This window comes from Buceros rhinoceros, unplaced genomic scaffold (assembly GCF_000710305.1).
Source record: "Buceros rhinoceros silvestris isolate BGI_N320 unplaced genomic scaffold, ASM71030v1 scaffold20106, whole genome shotgun sequence".
In the NCBI taxonomy this organism is placed as follows: domain Eukaryota; kingdom Metazoa; phylum Chordata; class Aves; order Bucerotiformes; family Bucerotidae; genus Buceros; species Buceros rhinoceros.
Window position 1 is genome coordinate 61,789 of NW_010418348.1, and position 19,733 is coordinate 81,521.

A 19,733-nucleotide genomic window follows, 5' to 3' on the forward strand; every position below is an offset into this window, starting at 1 on the left:
GTTCCATGAGGCAAGGGAGCTCTCATAGCTGATATCTTCTGCCCTCCTGTTAAACTGCTCTAGAAAATTTTGGGCTTCTTGTGTGATATCCTGGGGGGTCACGACAGCACTCAGACCACAGAGAAGCCAGAGGTGGACCAACATATTCCTGTCCAGGCTGAGAACCTCCCAATAAAACAGGTTTCCTCAGGGCAGCTTCTTTGTTGGGCTCTGCCTCATCAGCCTTCAAGCATGGCTAGTGTGAAGAAAAAAGGCTGGCTCCAATTTGCCAGACCTTTTATAGGTTTCATCCATTGTAGGAGAGAAAGGAAAAAGTTTTTTATAAAAAGCCAAATAAACAAAAGTCAATGATTAACTTTGGAAAAACATAATTACTCCTGCCATTTTATGGTCTTCTTATAAAAGGCTTTTACTTTTGGTTAATGTTTCCCAAATGTGCTGTCAATGATACAGCTGGTCACTTTATCTATAGCTTGCCCATGTCTTTGGTAGCTCAGAATCTGTGAATCCTTTAACAGGTTGGTGATCAGATGTAAAAATACGTAGAAACTTCACTGAAACACCAAGCCATGAACCTTAACTCCCAGGCAGGAAGAAACCCTAGTTAGCCTGACATAGGCTACCTGGTTGGGTGTTTAGGCCCATGTTTTAAAGGGCTTTGCAAGCCTAACACATACCTCATTTTCAAAGAAACTGGGGCATATAAAAACAGATTTATAAACACGTTCACTGAACTATCTAAAAGCAGCAAGAGACTCTGTGGTACCACAGCATCTTGCATAAAGATTTAATCTGAACTATAAATCAACCAGACTTAAGCACTAAGGTGACTAAGACTACTCAAATGACTCCAGTGTAATATCTAAATACCTTTGCTAATCTGGCTAGGACCTAGCACTTACTGCAAATCAATGGGAAAATCAATGTGCGAATTAGTTACGGAAATGCAGCTTGGGTTGAGTGTTATCGATCAGACAATACCTCAGTACTTTTTAAATTAGCCTATTTCTGCTCAGGATCACTTACTTGGTTCTGACTCGGGTTTGTTTGCTTGTTTCTTGTCAGAGGCCTTTTTGAGATGCAACTCTGCAGCCGCATCCATGGGGCTGGTTTCCAGTTCCCAGCAGAACTCCAAAACCACTATGAGTCTGTCTACGGGGGAGCACCAACAACCAGCCCCTTCACTGCCAAACCCCACGAAAGGAGCTCCAGCCCTCCCCTGCAAAGGGCCGAACACAGGGCCACCAGCCCTCAGCAGGGCCACCAGCAACAGCCATCTCCAGCAAGAACAGCCAAAACCAGGGACCCTGAGGAAGCACCTTACTTCAGTATCTTCTGACGTCCATGTCTCGCGGACCAGGGACAAAAAATCTTTGTGCAATCCTCTAACATTTTTTTTCAAGAGAAAACAGACAACATTCATTCAACTCTTCCGCAGAGGTCACCTTCCCTAAACTGCGTGTTACTCTTCTTGGTGGCATCCAGACTTGGCATGTTTTGTGCTTCCTCAATGATGGTGCTGCGTCTGATCGTAACTGAAACCTTATCAATGATCGATAGTGCCGTCATCGTCTGTATCTTACACGCTGTACCTTGCTGAAACACAATTTCTTCCCGGCAACATTGGCCAGTGCTGACCCCTATTCCAGCTGTGACCTGGTAGGTCCTGCTGGTAGCACTGGTACCTACTCAGCTACTCCGTTTATCTGACTCTGTACCTCTGGTTCTAGGGTGGCACTAATTGGTGTATTTTGAATGTGTCTGGGCTGAAGTCCTTTGCACTGATTTTAGACCATTTTCCAATTTTTTAATGAACATTTGGAATTGTAATCCTTAAAAGGACTCTTGGCATTGCCCACAAACCTGTTAATAAATAGGTTTGCTCTTCCCACATCTGGATCATGTGGAATACAGCAAGGCCCACTTAAAATAGCCCCTCTTCTTGACTGAGAACCATGGAGCCTGTTTTTTAATTACTTGTCTTTTGTGATTCTTGCCTAGCTTATCATTCTTTAATTTGCCAGTGAGACTGTCACACGGTGAAATGGTGAAAGGTTTTTGTGCTGGTGTTTCATCTCTTGACTGTCAGAGCAGAGAATTATGTCTATTATTACTTCAGTATGATTTCTTCTCCTCCAACAGAGAACAGGGAGTATGTTGACTATTCATTTCGACTCTTTTATTTTCTCTTCTCTTCTATGCTGGTAAGTTAACTGCACAATCACTGGAGCCAGGACTTTTTAGGATACTAAAACAGGGCTGGTTGATCCAAAATTCCCTTTTTATATGAAGGTGTTATTTTTTTCCCCCCTTTACAGTGCTCTGGTGTCTTCCTCAGTGGCAGCCCTGATAGCTGTCACCTCTCTGCCCTGGTGCAGGAGTCACCAGTGCTCTTCTCTCCAGCATGTGGATGTCACCTGCCCATGCACAGCCCTGAAACCCTGAGGGGTGCCTGCGCAACCCAGGGGCACCCAAGCAGCGGGATACTTGGGGGATACCTGGAGGGGAGAAAAGGGTGTCACCTCATTTCATATAGGGAGTGCATCTGTACCCACACTGTGGTGAGCTGAAAAGAGAGCAGGGAGAGTCATGCTGAATTATGCTGCAAATTTCCAGCCTTATTTCTAGTTCTTTTCCATTGCATACCTAAATGCAATACTTGATGCCACATCGGATTAATAATACAAGATTTACCCTGCATTGTTTTTGCCACTGCCTTAACACAAAAGAATAAACTTTCAGCTATGAGATGAATTAGTACAAACGACTTCTGAAAAACAGCATTGCAACAGTAAGGAGCCACTGGGCTCCACATGCATCCCATTGAGCAGACACATGGGAGACCTCTGGTTAAAGACTTGTTTGTGTCAGCCTTTCCACCACGGCAGGCTTTCTGCAGGATGGTCAGGCTCAGAGCTGGAAGTGATCTGTGCAGCTTGATATGGCCACAGCAGGTCTATGGGGAAAGGATGCCATCCGTTCTGAGATAAGCTGGAACCATTTCCTGGGGTGGACCTTCAGGCTGGTCTGGGAAGCTGAAGAGAGCATGGAGACAGTTTGTGCCACAGCAAAAAGGAAACAGCAAACAACGGAGAAAGGGAAGTACCTCGAGCCTTTTCAGGAAACCCAAACCTCCAGCAAGGGCAGCAAGGCAACAGCCATTGGGCTTGGGTGGTAGGAGAGGAGCAATTGGGAATTAAAATCCAGTCCCAATCAAATACGTTGCTGTATGTGATGGTGGCCAGCCTCCTTTCTCGGGGGAAAGATGACTACATCAGTTCGCCACTGTTACAGTGCAAGGGCTGCGGGTAACCTGATGTGGTAACACAGGCTCATTCTTCTCCATTGTGCCAGTCCTGCCCTCCAGCCCTCAGGTCTGCGGCATGAACTGTGCCTCCCAGCTCCTGCCTGATACTCCCAGTCCAGTAGTCCCCACAGTCTGAGTTGTCCGACATCTGCTTAAATAGCTGCCCACCATTGTCCGTCTGTACCCCGGCTCTGTTAGAGCAGTTTTCTGCGTCACCACCCATGCTGTTGGCTGAGCTGTGCTACGAAATGAGGACTTCAGTAACAGAGAACTGCACTCAGGGCGTGCCTCAGTAAGAAACCACTGTGTTGCATTTGGGCACCACCGACCCTGAAAATTGCTTAAAATAGCATTATCAGGCCATTTTTCCAAGGCACAAACATTGCTCAAGCTCTCTGCTGCACTTTATCATTCTGCCTAGTTCATAAAAGATGGACACAAGCATTACTCAGTGACCGATTTGTGGAGGGGGGCTCTGAAGGGCTCTGGCTGCACGGTGCCGGGACTGCCTGCCCTGGAGCATCCTCAGGGAGGATGAGCTGCCGCAGGACAGCCACCCCACCGCTTGCGCAGGGCTGCAGCTGACCCACTCACTGCCATTCCTCTGCCGTTTGCCGAAGAAGCTCACATCAGTTAAATACCTGGCAAATCCTTGCTCTGAGGACTCCCCGTAAAGCAGCTTTGCGGAAGCAGTGGATGGCCCGGGAGTGGCTTCAGCCCTTCCGCACATTGCCCCGATACAGCAGTAGTGCCTGGAGGGGGGCCGTGCGCAGGGCTGCAGCTGCCCCACTCACTGCCATTCCTCTGCCGTTTGCCGAAGAAGCTCACATCAGTTAAATACCTGGCAAATCCTTGCTCTGAGGACTCCCCGTAAAGCAGCTTTGCGGAAGCAGTGGATGGCCCGGGAGTGGCTTCAGCCCTTCCGCACATTGCCCCGATACAGCAGTAGTGCCTGGAGGGGGGCCGTGCTGCTGCACCTGCACCTGGGCATTGCTGGGGGCCGATCCCGGATCCTCTCCCTCTTCCTCGTGCTTCAAACTGGGGGTTGGCCAAATAGTCCTTTTAATCCCCTGAGCAGCCTTTTTCCCACATGATTAACTCTTCTGCACGCATGACATCCGCCTTTTCTTTGATGAAAGCCCTCCCGCCAGTGCTGGGACTGGGATGCTGGCTCTCTGGCTCAGCAGCTGACCTCAGCCCATGTGACAGGGGCTTTTCCCACACTGGGACCCCTTCCTCAAGAAGGGGCTTTCATGAGAGCCTTATGTCCTCCTAGAAGGAGGGGAGCAGAGCTGTGTGGCGGTGAGGAGGATGGCCACCTCTGCTCCTCCGCAGGCAGGCACAGGCTCACCTGCTCAGCCTTCGAGCTCCGGTGCAGAAGGCACGTACTGGCAGCCAGCCTCAGCTTGAGCATCAGCAGTTTGGGCTTAGCTGGCTCTTCCTCTGCAGGAATGAGGCAGGGCAGATCAGTGGCTGGTCGGATTAACTCCCCATTGCCCAGCAGAGCGGAGGTCAAAGAAGCGAGTGCAGAGCACAGACTCCCCACCTGCTGCCCCATGCTTGGGACCTCTGTCTGCGAGTGGGAGAAGCAAGGGGATGCTGCTGCCTGGCTTGCACCCACCTTCTGCAGCTGGCTTGGCCAGACGGCCATATCCTGGTGACCTCCTGGAGAAGGGAAAGGTTTGCATCCCACTGACCCAAGGCCAGGGCCAGGGCCTTTGGCAGCTAATGCATATCCTTCCATAACCTCCTGTCCCAAAACAAGCTGCTTCACTCCCTGGATTTCAGACCTACTGAGAAGCTGTCGCCTCTGCACCCTCCTTTGTGCTTCAAGGGATGCACAGGCTAGTGGCCCTTCCCCGAGTCAAAACATGCTCAGCATTGTCAAGGAGGAAAGCGCCCTGCGGGCCGGGGCCAGCCCCAGGCCTGAAGACAACATCAGGAGCTGTGTAAAGATGATGTCAGTTGCCCAAAGCACCAGGAAACCAAAGTGGTTTTGCCAGGTTTAGTGGAAAGCTTTGAAGCTGAACAATTTTTCAGGAAGACCAACGAGCGTACAAACTGGCAGGTTAAATTAGGATTTTGTAAAGTGTCATTGCTGAAGGCCACAGTCAAAATCAACACCGTATGTTTAGAAGGCAGAGGAGGGGGAACCACTCAGCGGCACAGTATTCTATACTCCTTACAGCTTGTCCATATCAAAAGCAACCTCGCCCCATCAGTGAAGGGACAAGTACTGATCCTGTGAAACACAGCTTTCTTTTCATCTAGGCAACCCATGTTTCTCATTTCTGTTTTACTAAGGTGGGGGTGAGTTGTCCCAGTTGCCTTTACAGTGACCACACGTGAGCATCTACAATGTCATTTACATACAATATCACAGAGAACATTAGTCCAAAGTCTAAAACGCCTGTTGGTCCACAAGTGATAGAAGCTACACACTGTAATTTGTAGCAATTAGAATCTAAATTATAGGAAAGAGAAAGGAGCTGATGGAGAGATAATGTCAGGACACTCAGCATTTCTCCAAAATTAAATGTCTTCTATTTAGCCATTGCTGTAGATAATAATGTGCTTTGACACCTTCAGATTGCTACCTCCAAGGGCAAGGGAAACACAGTAGGAAGGAAGAAGACAAGACTGGCAAATTCAAACTGTTCTTTTTGATCTTAAAACAAACTCAGTTCCTACTGAACCTGCTGACTTCACTGAGAACAAAGTTCCTCTGGATTGATGAAAACAGGAACCCAGCCACAGAATACCCAGTTAAAATGCAAATGCTTGATGCTAAGTGCATCCACAGTACTTAATGTATTTACAAAACTGAACAGGCTGACACGTGTGTGCTGGCAAGCACGTATCACTCATCACTGTCAACATCAGCTTCATGTGGTTTGAAAACCAGCAAGTTCAGTCCATCAAATTAGGCATATCTAAGGGTGCAAATTGTTCATTGGGAACTGCCCGGTAGCGCAGGAAGCTGTGGCGTTACTCCATTGAGCACATCCCTCCTTGCACACCGCATTTAAAGGAGATAAAAACTCCAAGAGACCAAAAGGAACTGCTAATGGAAAAGAAAGCACAGATTATTCAGTTCTAATGGATTGCGGACAACTGGTCAATGCATATTCTATAAAAACTTGGCACACGTAAACCAGCTCATTTCATGAGTCACAGGTTACCGCACTGATGAACTCATTAAACTTCTGAGGGCATCTGAGCCATGTTTTTAAGAGTATCTGGAAACATAGACTCCCACTTTTCACTGGGAGTTATTTTAAGTCTTTGCTGCACTTCTGCCCTAAGCTTTCAAGTAATTTCTTTGATCTTCCCACACGTGGGAGGTTACACGTGGAAAATTCTCTCTGACAAGAAGTGATAACGTTCCTTGCTTGGTCAAAACTGATGCCCAGTTCTTGAAACCAAATTATCAAACCAGAAGCTCTTGTAATAATGCTGTGATTTACATTAATTTGGGAATTATTTCATTCTCATAGCGATGAAGGAACAAGACTTGAATCCTATCCTGAGGCTCCTTGTGCCCACTTCACCCTTCTCTTTTGGGAACAACAGCAGAAACAGTGAACTGGCTTCAGTTATGTCTTCTCTCAAAACGCAGAACAAGGAGGTCCCTCTATGAAGGCATAGTCAAGAAAGGGTTCTCCATGAAGGTCAGCATGACAGAAGAAAATGTTACATCTGACACAGTCTGCAAGAGGCCCATGAGGTCACCCCTCCAGGCTCTTCAGCCCTGGGGAAATACTGATTGCAGTTATGAGTACCAGGCGTCAAGGTGGGCTAATAGGGAGATGTTTAGGGGTGAGTACCACCGAAAGACTCTCTCAAGATTTTGTACACTCTGCTGGAAGAGAAGAGGCAATTGCTGATGTGACAGAACAAGCTTCAGTCTAGTTTCTTCTGCAATACAGAGTAAGCATCAGCTTGCAGGGCAGAGTGGTTAGCTTTCCTTAAAGCAAGTGGCAGAATGCCTCAAGTGAGAACTTCAGCATCTTCCCCCAGTTTGCAATTTCCCCCAAATAGATACTGATAAACAAGGACTACTAATTTTATTTACAAAACCAGTCTGCAGCCCACACAATGCTGAAGGTTGTGCACTGCAAATGGTTGTGCCATAACCAATGCGCTCCCTAATTCAAGGAGGGCACTGCAAAGTTCCCAGTGTTCTCCAGCTCTCCACGCGTATCTAATGACTGACAGGATAAACGACTCACTCATGTGTGATTTGTGCTCATTCTAGCCTAGACAACAACACTCTCAAGTAAGCTGAACAGAACTGTAACGTCCTCCCCAAAATGCCAACTGGTGGAGATGTGGAGCTAGTGATAAATGCTGCAGATTTTTTTCAAAGAGAACTTCTCTGGCTTTATTGCTTCATTTAATTGAATTTTCTTCTCTCTTTTGTCAAATGCAGCTCGTGCAAATGAAACAGCTCGGTCTCAGGCATGCCACGTTCCTTTGTCAAAATCCACTGGCATGGCACAAATGTAACTGAAAGCAGAACCAACTCGTTGCCTCAGGAAGTAGTTTACTGTAGTCTATATTGTTCGTTACTCACTATTGTTTATAATCAGATAGTTCAATGGCAGGTGGTTTTCAGGAAAAAAGTGGTGAAAGTTACATAAAACATCTGGGCCAGATCCTCAAGGGACATAAATTGTCGTCGTGCAACTTGCAGGCTCTGGAGAACAGGCTTTACCAAATCAAAGTGTTCTCTGTGTTCTTTGTGTGCTGCATAAAGAGTCTAGAAAAGAGATTTATTTCTTCTGTAGCACTGCACCCTTGATTAACCTAGTTTGTAGTACCTATTTCAGTGGAAGAGCTAATACTCACACTGACTTCAGAGTATCGCCTCAAAGAGTGTGATACCTGCCTGTTCATGAATCATTTGCTCCTCTCAAGCCATTGTCTGTCCGCAGAGCAGCAAGCAAGATGCATGGTGTGGGTGAATCCCCTATCATCATTAACAGAAAATCACACCGAACTGCTGTAAAGTCATTATGTGGCTAAAAGGTGAGCTGCGAGGAAGTCAGTGATTAAATACTTATACCAGAGTCAGCCCACATCTCCTCATGTTTTGTTCAGAGGCTTTCAATCTATTTTCAAATTGCTGGCCAGTGCCATGGGCTGAACTGAACCTTCACTCAGCCCTTGAGAAGTATGCTCAGATATGCCTGGCCCTTTTTCATATCAAGTGATTTTTATTTCAGTATCATATAGTAAAATACAAGATAACAATAATTCTTAATCGGTAGCTCGAGGTTGGTCTGGCACTGCCAAGCTATTCTCACCAAAATCTTTCACGGGTTCTTGCAGAGGTGCTGTGGTTACAGCAATCCATTATAGTCACACTGCAATGTACTGTCTGTCATACAAAAAAAATGAAAAGCGTGAAGGTTTAAAAATTATGGGCACTGAATTACCTCAGTAAAACTCTGAGTGAAAGACCTTGGAGCAATGACTGAGAAAGCAGCAATAACATTGTATTCTGTGTCTTCCCTCCAAACGATCTTAAAGACTGGTGAGCTCAACCTTCGACGTTGCTGTAAGAAATACATCTCCATGGTGCGGATGTTAATTCTGAAGCACTACTAAATGACTTTATTAATTCTTCTCCAGAATGGAGCAGTACACACTGCAACAGAGTGAACATGCAGTCCTCGTCCAGAGGGACCCACCAGCACAACATCGGAGACAACCATGACAGACGAGACCACGAGGCAAACGATCAGTGGGTTCCATAGTTTTATTTTGCATTTAGCCCTCCTCTCCCTGCTTCCCCTAGCCTTGTTCTCACCCTGCTCAGCCTCCTCCTTTCACTCCACTGCTTCCCCTTCTCCTCCCCATTCCTTCCCTTCTGCTTCCCTTACCCAAAAGCCAGCGCTGAGCCAAATGGACAGCCAAAGGTGCGCAATACAGCCAAAACGCTGAAGCATTTGTACCCTGGGAGACGAGAAACTATCGTACCCTTCAAGACACTGGACAGTCATTTACATGCAGCTTTACCCTGTTCCTGTTGGTGAGGAGTCTGATGGAATTACCCTAATAAGTAAACGAGTTTTCCAATATTGCTTCCAAACGTGACACTGAAAACAGGATGGTTAATGGTGAAACCCTGCCTCTGGTGATGTGGGCAGCTGTTTGGTGACTGCAGGTATCATACTTCGTTTCAACACACTTCCATTCTCTGTGTACAGTTACTGACACACACAATTCCCCAAGGGCCCAGTTCTTCTGAAATCGGTCAGAGTTTTATCACCGATTTAAACGGGAATGGGATTAGGGCACAGGTAGCACCTACTTGTATGTACGGCTGACGTCAAAGTAACCCAACGATGCACTTCAGGGTCTGGCACCTTGCGATGCCCTCAACTCCCAGCCACACAAATAGGAAACACAGGTCTGAATGGTCTCCACCGACTTCCCACTGCCCACGCGTTCTCATCCCAGCTGTGTGCACCAAGCCAAGCTGGTGTTTCAAGCACTAAATCTTTTCAAAACCTATTCAGCTGCCACATGAAGGTTCATCTGACCTCGGCTTGGCTATGTCTTGGAAATTTACTCTTATTATTGAAAAATGTAAGGAAGATTTTTTTCAAAGAGCTGCAAAATGCCGTCACAGATTTAACGAGAACTGGGCCACTAACCACAGACTGCACCTATGGAAAATCTACCCTTTGTAGCAATGTTTAATTTCAACAAATTTCAAACTTCTGCAACTTTCAATTTCCAGGTCATGTAACCTGTGACTGACTGCTAAGCGAAAAACACCTTTAGTACCAGATTCTTGCTGTCTCTAAACCTATAGATGACCCAGACGCTTTTTAACCTGCTCTTACAGAGGATGTAAAATTCACGCTTTTTTCTTCTCACTAAATGAAGACTTTCACGCGCTGATCACTCTTCCATCCAAAAGCATCAGCAAAGGGAAGTCATTTTAGAGCGAAACTTTTGCATATGGCTTGAAAGAAAGACCCGCAAGAGTTGACATTGACAGATGATCTCCCCAGTGACATTCAGGAATACTGCAGTTTCACATCTACATCAAGGAAAAACAAGCAATGGACATATTTAAATAATCGTTAAAAATTAAATGCCTGACACAAGGCTGGTTTCAACCCTGTTCTGCCACACATCTTCTGGAAATCTTTAATGGATACCTTCTCATTTGCTTTGCTCATGACCAAAAGCTTTGTAACGGCGGTTCGAATGTATGTGTTATCAGCAAAAGGCTCTCTCTCGGGAAATTAGGTGAAAGGACATTATTCTTGTCTTCATGCTTGACATCCACTAGTGGTGACGAGATAAGGTAGGCACAGGAGTCTTTCAGAAAAACACCGGATAGCAGTGGCAGTGTTTCACAGGGATGTGAACCGTTCATCGTCTGCTGCGAAGACACCGTTAACGTGGCCTGCTTTCAAATCCAGCGCCTCACAAGGAATCCCGTTTTCCACTGTTACTGTCACTTCGCCTTTCTCTTCTAAATTTTCTCTCTCCGTTGACTGTTTATTCTTTCTAAAAACAAGAATGAGAAAATCATCTTGTTTTGTTGACCTCAGTACTCCACCACAACTCCACACAGAAGACTGCACATTTAGTTAGAAGTTTATCACAGGTTACATTTTGAAAGGCATGATCTGGTGCACCTCCTTGCTGCGGTAAATATACCACAGAAGGCAGGAGGCCCATAGGCTGGAAGCTCTGGTTTAGTGGTTTGAGGGAATCAGAAACCTAGAGTAAACGTGGTTTAAGTATGTTATAAATTTTACTTCACCTCCTTATTCTGTAAAATGACTGGAGGATGCAGAGGGAAAAGCTGATTGCCTTCTGTCAGGAAGGACTGCATTAAAAATCTAGACAGACGTCTCTTTACGTATGTCACAGATTTCACCCCATGATGCGGAGAAATTAAAACATACTTTTTAGAAACAGTTCAGCTTTAGACTAAAGCCTCCAAATGTGGAGACTTGAGTGCCTTCACACTCCTCGATGATTTTCTCCAGAAGTTGGGTACTTTTAATGACGCAAATCTGCATTTTTAGTTCAAGCTTCATTAAAAGCTACCTTCTTTACCCAGTATTTTATACTTTTGTTTCCTGGATCAAATGATTGCATGGATTTCACATTCCTAGGCTCCAGTTCCCACCAAAATCATACTAAAATAGTTGCTGTATAAAATTATCTAAAAATACAACCCCAAGAAGACGTAATACAGACATATCAGTCAAGATGTCACGATGTTCCTTTAATCCTGATTTATTCTGACCTCAAGATCTACTAGTTCATAGATGAACTAGTTCATAGCTGTACTTTATAGCCTGCAACATCAGCGGTTTCAGAGGATAAGAAACTCAAAGGTCAGCTCCACTGTTTCTTCCTACCCTGCAACCTGTACTGTAACAAACTGACTCAGGATAATCATAACAACCTGACTCAGTGTAACTGCTAATAACAGTGATATTAACAATAATAAAATTTTATTGGCCTTTAGGAAATTCTTGGCATTACAGACTTGCTAGAAATAAATGTGGGGAGTAGTAGAGGAAACTCTGACCTCTGGCTGCTGTAGCCGCTCTTACAGTGATAAAAGGAGTGTTCTTTAATACAAAAACTGTGGGAGCAGAACATAAAAGAAGATACTAAGAAGCAGGTTCAAAAGAAACGAGAGAAGTAGGAGATGTCAGGAACTTGTTAGCGTAAGAATTCAGAGACGCTAAAAATGTCTATGAGTCAAAGGCGAGACTCAACAAGTTAAGGGAAGGGGAAACACTGAGGGTTACCCAATGCACACGGACCACGCACAGCCAGGAAGACCTGCAGCTGCAGAACAGATGCTGGGAGGGTAGTAGAGGGAAACGCTGTGTGCTTACTCTGTTTTCACTCTTCCCACAGGCCAGTTTTGTTTATGACCTCTACTGCAGGTGGGATTTGGGGGGATGGGGGTAGACTTCAAGCTAGTTCAGCATAGTCACTAGAGGATGGTCCTGCCCTGGGAATGTGGCAAATCTCTTACTGGACAGGGAGGTGTCCTGTTGCTGCAATGACAGGAGAACAGACGTAAGGCTGGGAGGCACCGTGGCTGATCCAGCTCACTGCAGAGTCAAGGGCTACAATCACAGAGAGCTCCTCAAGCTGCAGGCAGCTGTGGCTTGGAATTTTGCATGTTGGCACTGATGCACAGTGAAGACCTAATTAAGAAAATCTTTCAGTTCAAGAAATGACACATGAAACTCTATTATAGGACAATCATGCGCTTCCCTGCTACCCTGAGTATGAACAGTTTGAAGCACATGCTTTTGGGCTTATCTGAACCTAGGTATTTAACCGGTACTTTAAAGACCTATAAAGACAAAACACCAGATTTATGAGAAATCAACACCATCCTTGGGGACAGATTTCCAACATAGCTTACTAGGCAACAGAGCTGCCCCTATGTCAGCTCTGAACAGGTTTCCCCTCATTACTGGAGAAGCTTTTTTGCTGTCTTTTGCAACCTGGTCACATTCTTCAGTGCTTGAAAGAGATATACACACTTTTGAAACCCTCTTCTCTGATATCTGACTCTTCTTTCAAGAAGCCCAGACCATTCTTTTTACCTCCCAGTCTTTGTAACAGTAGATGGAATATATGTCTGTTTTATCTTCCTCACCCCTTGCCTGCAGATGTCGTTGATGTGAAAGGTTAGAGTTCAATCATGGATGAATCTGCTCTGAGGAAAGGTTATGCCTCCGCTATGAGGGCAGGCTGAACAGAGCTGGGATTGTTCAGCCTGAAGGAGAGAAGGCTCCGGGGAGACCTTAGAGGAGCCTTCCAGTACTTAAAGGGGGCCTACAGGAAAGATGGGGAGGGACTCTTTATCAGAGAATGTAGTGACAGGGGGAGAGGTAATAGTTTTAAAGTGAAAGTGTAGATTTTGACGAGATACTAGGAAGAAATTCTTCACTGTGTGGGTGATGAGGCACTGGGTCTGGCTGCCCAGAGAGGCTGTGGGTGCCCCATTCCTGCAAGCGTTCCAGGCCAGGTTGGATGCAGCTTTGAGCAACCTGGTCTAGTGGAAGGTGTCCCTACCTATGGCAGGGGACCTGGAACTAGATGATCTTTAAGATCCCTTCCAACCCAAACCATTCTGTGATTCTATGATCCTATACATAAAGGCAGAGTAGGAAAACAGAGAAGCAAAAAGGAGAATAACAACTAAAAGAACAATATCATGAGACAGAGCGGATACCAAGTCACCGCAGACAGGCAGCAACACACCATTTTACCGGTACTATGATGGTGGGAGCGCATACCTTACACCATATTGAGGGGAAATGCTCAAGCTCAGCTGAGTTGTTTTGAAAATAGAGGGGGGAAATGCTGCCTTTCAGCATTATATGAAGCACAAATTATTATTTTAGCTAGAAAAAACTATAGCTATTTTATGTAATTTATTTATATTACACTTATTTGAAACGTTCAAAGACTACCTTTGAGTTAGGCATTATAAAGACACACAGAGCCATGATACTATGCAGAGGGCAGGTATGAGCTTCAGGCAGCAACATCATTTTCCATTTTTACAGAAGAGGTTGTCTGGGTTTAAGGGATGAAATAACTCAGCCCATACTACATGGAAGGTTATGTCAGGGCTTAAACTACCCACACATCCCAAGTACTGCCCGGACTCTTCCCTTAACAGCATTTCTCATCTATTGTTTATTGCATTTTGTTTTTTAAAATAGAAAGGTGTTTTGCAAATTTATGCAGAAATTCTGAATGCAAAATATAACTGAAGAGATTCTGGCTACGCTACTATGGGTTCCATATGAGAAGCACTTGGCCTTCACAATACGTGGTGCTTTTCTGGGGTCTTTTAATGTTGTTCTTCAAAGTGATACGGAGGCAGGAAGGAAAAGTCTCTGCAACACTCCACACTACATATATAAATCTCTTCTTCTGATATACTTGGGGATGCAGTCCACTACATAGCCAATAATTTTAACATCATCTAGTTGGCAGCAGAAATTTCCCCTTTTCCATTTCTTCTGCTATATGACTGTTCCTATATGAGTCTGTGGTTGAAGCCATAATTTTGTGTTAACCTAACCTCTAAGACAGCCTAAAGCACTGCAGAAGCTGAATGCTTCTATGGCAGAGTCTCAGTTCAGCCATTTCTACTCCTTACACCCAACTCTGAACCAACAGAGATGGCAGGAACAAAACTTCACCTGTTCTCCATCTTGTTCCAACATGCTCACACTAGGGAAGCATGAATAGCCTTCTCTTCTTTACCAGTGCCACCAAAGGGCAGAAACTGAAAGGAATATAGAGTATCTCTCTCCTACCCTACTGCCAAACAGCAATCACTAGGCTCATGGGGAGATCTGGTCAGGAACCTGCAAAGGGCTGGGTACTCTAGATTGATCAGGTCATGAATGGTAGGTGAGATCACGCACGGTTCCATCGAGCAGGCCTCTCCAGCCATATATTAATCATCCTTGTGTCCTCCACTGAGGCTCCTGAAACTGCAGCAGCACTTTGGGGTTTTTTTAGCCCTGCCAGCCTTCTCCCTCTTGGTAGCTACTTGGGCAGTCTGTGAGAGGAGGCTCACCTGCGGTACGCTAAACCTTGACAAGAATGACATCAAATGCCCTTGTGAAGCTATCATCTCTAGTTAGGTGGCCTCCAGGATCGTATTCTTATACTCCCTATTTCCTCACGACACCCCAGCATTACTAAGGCATCTGTACTTCACAGTTAAAAATTGTAAACCCTGCCCTCAGAAAAGGACACATGGGTTATCTTTACCTATGGGGGTGGGGCACAGCTATATCTTCTCTGAGGCTGATCTGAAAAGCAACACCAGCGCAGCTGACTTAACTTGCCAGCATTCAGTTAAAACAGAGGAAAAGCTAAGCCACTTACTTCTTGCCTTGTCGAATCCCTGCAACAATGAGGAAAAGAATTCCAGCCACAATAAGACACAGAACAACACCAAAGACAATAAGCCAGACAGGTGTTGAGGGTTCAACAGGAGGTGATAGGGTTGAGGTTATCTTCAGGAACTGCAGTGTTTTGTCACTCAGCAGGAAGGCACTGTTAATTCTGTTCTGGTTCATCCTTCATAAAAACACAAAGAAAGTCACAACTCTTTGTAAAGTTATTTTATAAGTTAAAAAGATAAAAAAAAAAAAAAGGAGTTTTCATGTACGTGCTGCAAGTCTGGCAGGGCTGAATTTGATCCGTCAGAGTCCTGGCGGGATCACACAGACCTTCACTTTAACGTATACCTTGTCAGTAATCCACAGACACCCACACCCCTACAAGGTTTTGACCACCAGACCTTTATACGTATTTGAAACATTGAGAAATACAGTTGAAACCTGAAGTACATTATTATTATTTATTTCTGTTTCAGACCATGTGCTGAAGGCATAGCAAGTTGTCATCTGTAAGGCTGGCTCTGTTGTCTTGCTCATGCAGCATTCAAGGGATGGCAGGATACTGTGCAATGCTTGGAGGATTTACTTGTCAGTGTCCCTTGGTTCCTCAGAGTGAACCATCCTGCATGTTATCAGCCAGAAAATCTGCTCTGGCTGCTGTAGATTTTCTTAAGCCCATTACGCACAGGACACAATTTGGTCCAGAAGAATCCACCCCTACTGCCAACCTGCCCTTCTCCCCTGCAGGATGCAGCTAAAGGGATTTGTACTTGGCCTATTTTTTCTGTTATGAGAAACTGAAAGTCTGAGAAATACAGTTTTTTCATACGAGTAGTACAACTGCTCCACTTCAATGGACGCTTCACCCACGCTCACTACTTCTAAGCATTTGCAGGGATTTCTGAATCTGAATCTAAGCAGCCTTAAGAAGCTTTATTAGTATCTTTCATTAGTGTTTTCAAATATTAAGAGTTTTTGAAAAAAAAGTATTACTTATATTGGTCTTGAGAGATTCTTTCTGGTTGTAGATGAATGACTTACAGCAGCACTTTCTTGTATACAGTTCAATTCTTTACCATAAGAACAGATATATGGGAAATACAGGTAAGATTTTGCAAATTTCTTTTCTTGGAAATCATAATGTTTGTCAGGAACAGGAAGTTCTTAGCCTTAACAGAAAGCTAGCATTCCTGGAGAGGACTGAAAGCCAAGGCATGTTACGAGACTTATTACAGAGTAAGCTGTCTTTGATTTAGAAAAGATTTTCATCCTTAATGATATGAAAGGGTCATTGTGAACAGCTGAAAGAAGCATTGTTCACTCTCAGCTAACACAAGGAGCGACAGAATTATGTGCTGAAACACATGCAGGCAACTACAGGTGCATTTCGTGTTTGTAGAAGCATAATCATATCTTCCGTATATTTGTGCAAGATCTGGGATCTTGAACAGAGCTCTGAGAAGATTTACCTTCCTTTTTATTCTTACTTTGCAGACAATCTCTTACAATAGAATTCTGGTCCATGGGTAGTGTTGTTATGTGCTACTGTAGCATGAAGAATCAGAATAATGGTTTTGTAAGGAGGCCTGCAATCAGAAGCAATTTAATAAAAAGTAATGTAGTTTTATAGACCGTTTTATTTCTTGTTTCTAAGTTAGGTAGGAATTAAACTTTCCATAAATAGCCTATTCTTTATCAGGTGACAGACAACAGTTGAAAAACAAACATACTATAATAGCACCCGATTTCTGTGGCAAACAGGGCACATAAAAGACTTAAATCAGCTTATGCTTCTGAACGTATCAAAGAATAACAGAAATGCAAAAATCCTGCATTCCAGCACTCTTACAGAGAGCTTCAGTGAATAAATAATCTGCTTCCTCCACTAATGCTATGAAGCTATTGTTTGGTGTCTCTGTAGGAAATAGTTTAATCTGCTCATAAGCTTAAAAGTTAATCTTTTCAAAAGAACACATACTCATTCATCAGGAATTAGGCATTACACCTCTATAGAGATTAGATGAATTTTCAAGACAAAGTACAGAGAGCCTAAAAACAAAGAGGACTGTTTTGCACTCTCTGCTTGAGAAATGTGTGTGAGTTACGCTGCTTGTCTATCCCTACAAACCCCTTACGCAGGTTTGGTGGACCTCTGAAGTCAGGTTACTCATTCTTTCTTTTTTTACTCTTCAGCAGTGCACTCTTGCTTTTATTGGCTACAGAATACGATATATAGTAGAAAGCAAACTGATTGGTACCACATGGTACTTTGTCCAAGCAATGCTCAGCTACGATACTGGCACTCCAGAAAGAGACGGTATGAAAAGAATGTGAGTATAAGATTGTTTAAGCCAAACTGGGACACAGCCAGCTCTGCTGACGAAGAGTTCATGCAAGCTTTTCTCATGTGAAAGCTGACTTCTGAATCAAGACAGGTGAATCGTACTTGAGCAGTACCGAAAGGGAGCCTACGGTCATTAATCCCAGTGTAGATGTGCATGTGGCATGCAGTGAAAGTCAAGTGATATAAATCCCACCCAGAAAGTGTGCAATTCCATCGTTCGAGGGAGGAGTCACTCTTAGCTGGAAAACGTAGCAGCTGGGTGAGAGCAGTGTATGTGCCACGCACGGGACAGCAAATTCAGTTAGGTCTCTGGGAAGTGACTGGATTTCTTCTGAGGCTCCAGCACTAAGAGAGATTCCTTCCAAACTTACAATCCCAAGGCTCACATGCTTTGCATTCTGTGAGACTGTTAAAAATCTTCTAATCTCACATGCATGAAAGAGTACTGACCCCGTGGTGTTTTAACAACTTGGTTTAGTTCATCCTTAAAGAGGCAGAGTGTTCATATATACAAGGCCCAGAGAAAGAAAGCATCCTCAGTCAGCAAGGAAGAAAATGTTGCAGAATCGATGATTGTACCTGATGGCTGCCTCTACCTCACTTCCAGGAACAGTTGTCACATTTTTTGAAGGGTCTGTCACCACAAACCAAAATGATACCCGATCAGTCACATTGCAGAGCAGCACGTTGGAAATTCTGCAGATGGTTAAAACAAAAATCATCATTAAAGAAGGAATTATTGAAATATTTCAGATTTTCTTAAAATATTGCTTTCATCTAATGGGGAAAAAATTCTTACTTTTAAAAAAGTTAACAGTTAATGCTTGAGGAAGAAATATCACTCACAGCACTTTCCATTTCCTAATATGATAAAAAAAAAGTTAAGCTTACTGAGACCTAACTTGAGTCTTCAAAGGAATTTAGTGTAATCAGAAGGAAAAATACATATTTGCATCTTAACCATCTGGGCTGTGACAAAGGCCACATAATGGGGCAAACGCACTGGAAAACTAAGAATTTTGGTTTTGATAGATAATACCACAGGAACCAGGCATGGGGCATTCCCCACATGATTTTTGAGTGAGTGCAGTCCTTCTGCAGGATGTATTTGTTGGAGGGAAGAGCAATGAAAATGATGCTATACTTTTTAACATTTTTGCTCAGAGTCACGCACAGAGTGGAAGCAACAGGCTGAATTCAGACATTCTACTGGCACTGGCCTATGCCCTCTAGCTTATGCTACGACCAGTATTATCTATTTTAAAAGAAGAGTGCTCAGCTTCATGTGCAGTTAATTGGGAAGGGCACAAGCATGCAGCTTCTCACGGCATACTATGAAAATGTGTGTGAGGTGTCTTTCAAATGCCTTTTTTCAGATTCTTACAAATTTGTTTGTAGTAAATGGTGGGACTGTCATTAGAAACATCCCATGGAGTGACATCATCATGAGTATTTAAACTAGAGAGGTGAAGGACAATACATTAGTATCATAATAGTGACTGAGGATAGATGTAGGTGCCCCTACATTCTTCTTTCTGTTCCTATTTCAGCCACACAACTAAGAAACAAACTAGCCAAACTTGAGTAATATACAGGAATTCTATACGGTGGCATTTATTACAGCATAAGGATCGCAGTATGAATCATAAAAGGACAGCCAAAGCCTTTACGAATTCAATGACGGACACCTAGAGAGACAAAAAATGGAAAAAATATTTAGTTCTATACCATTAATAAATAACCCAAAGAACGTGGCTCCAGATTCACATTTACTGGCTATGTCCAAGAAAAGAGCAGATACTCTGAAAGTCCAGGACCAGGAATCAGAATCTTTTTATCTCCAGAGAGCAGCCTGGACTTGGTTCACCTTTGCACAAGGTCTGCCTGGCCACAAGCACAACACGGCCACCCCATACCGACAGACCCTGCTTGGGATGATCAGTCTTCAGACACTACCTGCTGTTCTGGGGAAGGGAACCCCGCAGGAGCCAGCAGAGGAGAATGCAGCCCCTCTGTTAACGGACTGCAGTGATGTTCGTGATGGCCATGACCGTAACCGCTTTTAAGGCTGGGCCTGTCCATCATCAAAACGCAAGTTTTGATCCCTTTCCAGCCCGTGCTCTTCCCTCCCTGGGTGACC

At 44.3% G+C, this 19,733-nt stretch overlaps 2 protein-coding genes across 2 annotated transcripts in view; both read right to left on the minus strand.

The window, feature by feature from the left end:
- ACE2 (angiotensin I converting enzyme 2) overlaps nucleotides 1–144 on the minus strand; it is a 23,764-nt gene extending 23,620 nt beyond the window's left edge. Inside the window, exon 1 of the mRNA XM_010138511.1 lies at nucleotides 7–144. Coding sequence (XP_010136813.1) covers nucleotides 7–144 — 138 coding nt within the window. The remainder of the gene's footprint in view (nucleotides 1–6) is intronic.
- Nucleotides 145–10,683: 10,539 nt separating this feature from the next.
- On the minus strand, nucleotides 10,684–18,924 carry TMEM27 (transmembrane protein 27). The gene is made up of 4 exons (XM_010138512.1): nucleotides 18,920–18,924; nucleotides 18,173–18,289; nucleotides 15,233–15,427; nucleotides 10,684–10,840 (listed from the first exon to the last, which is right to left on the minus strand). Exons 1-4 carry the CDS (start codon nucleotides 18,922–18,924, stop codon nucleotides 10,684–10,686), a joined length of 474 nt encoding a protein of 157 aa, XP_010136814.1.
- Nucleotides 18,925–19,733: the final 809 nt, after the last annotated feature.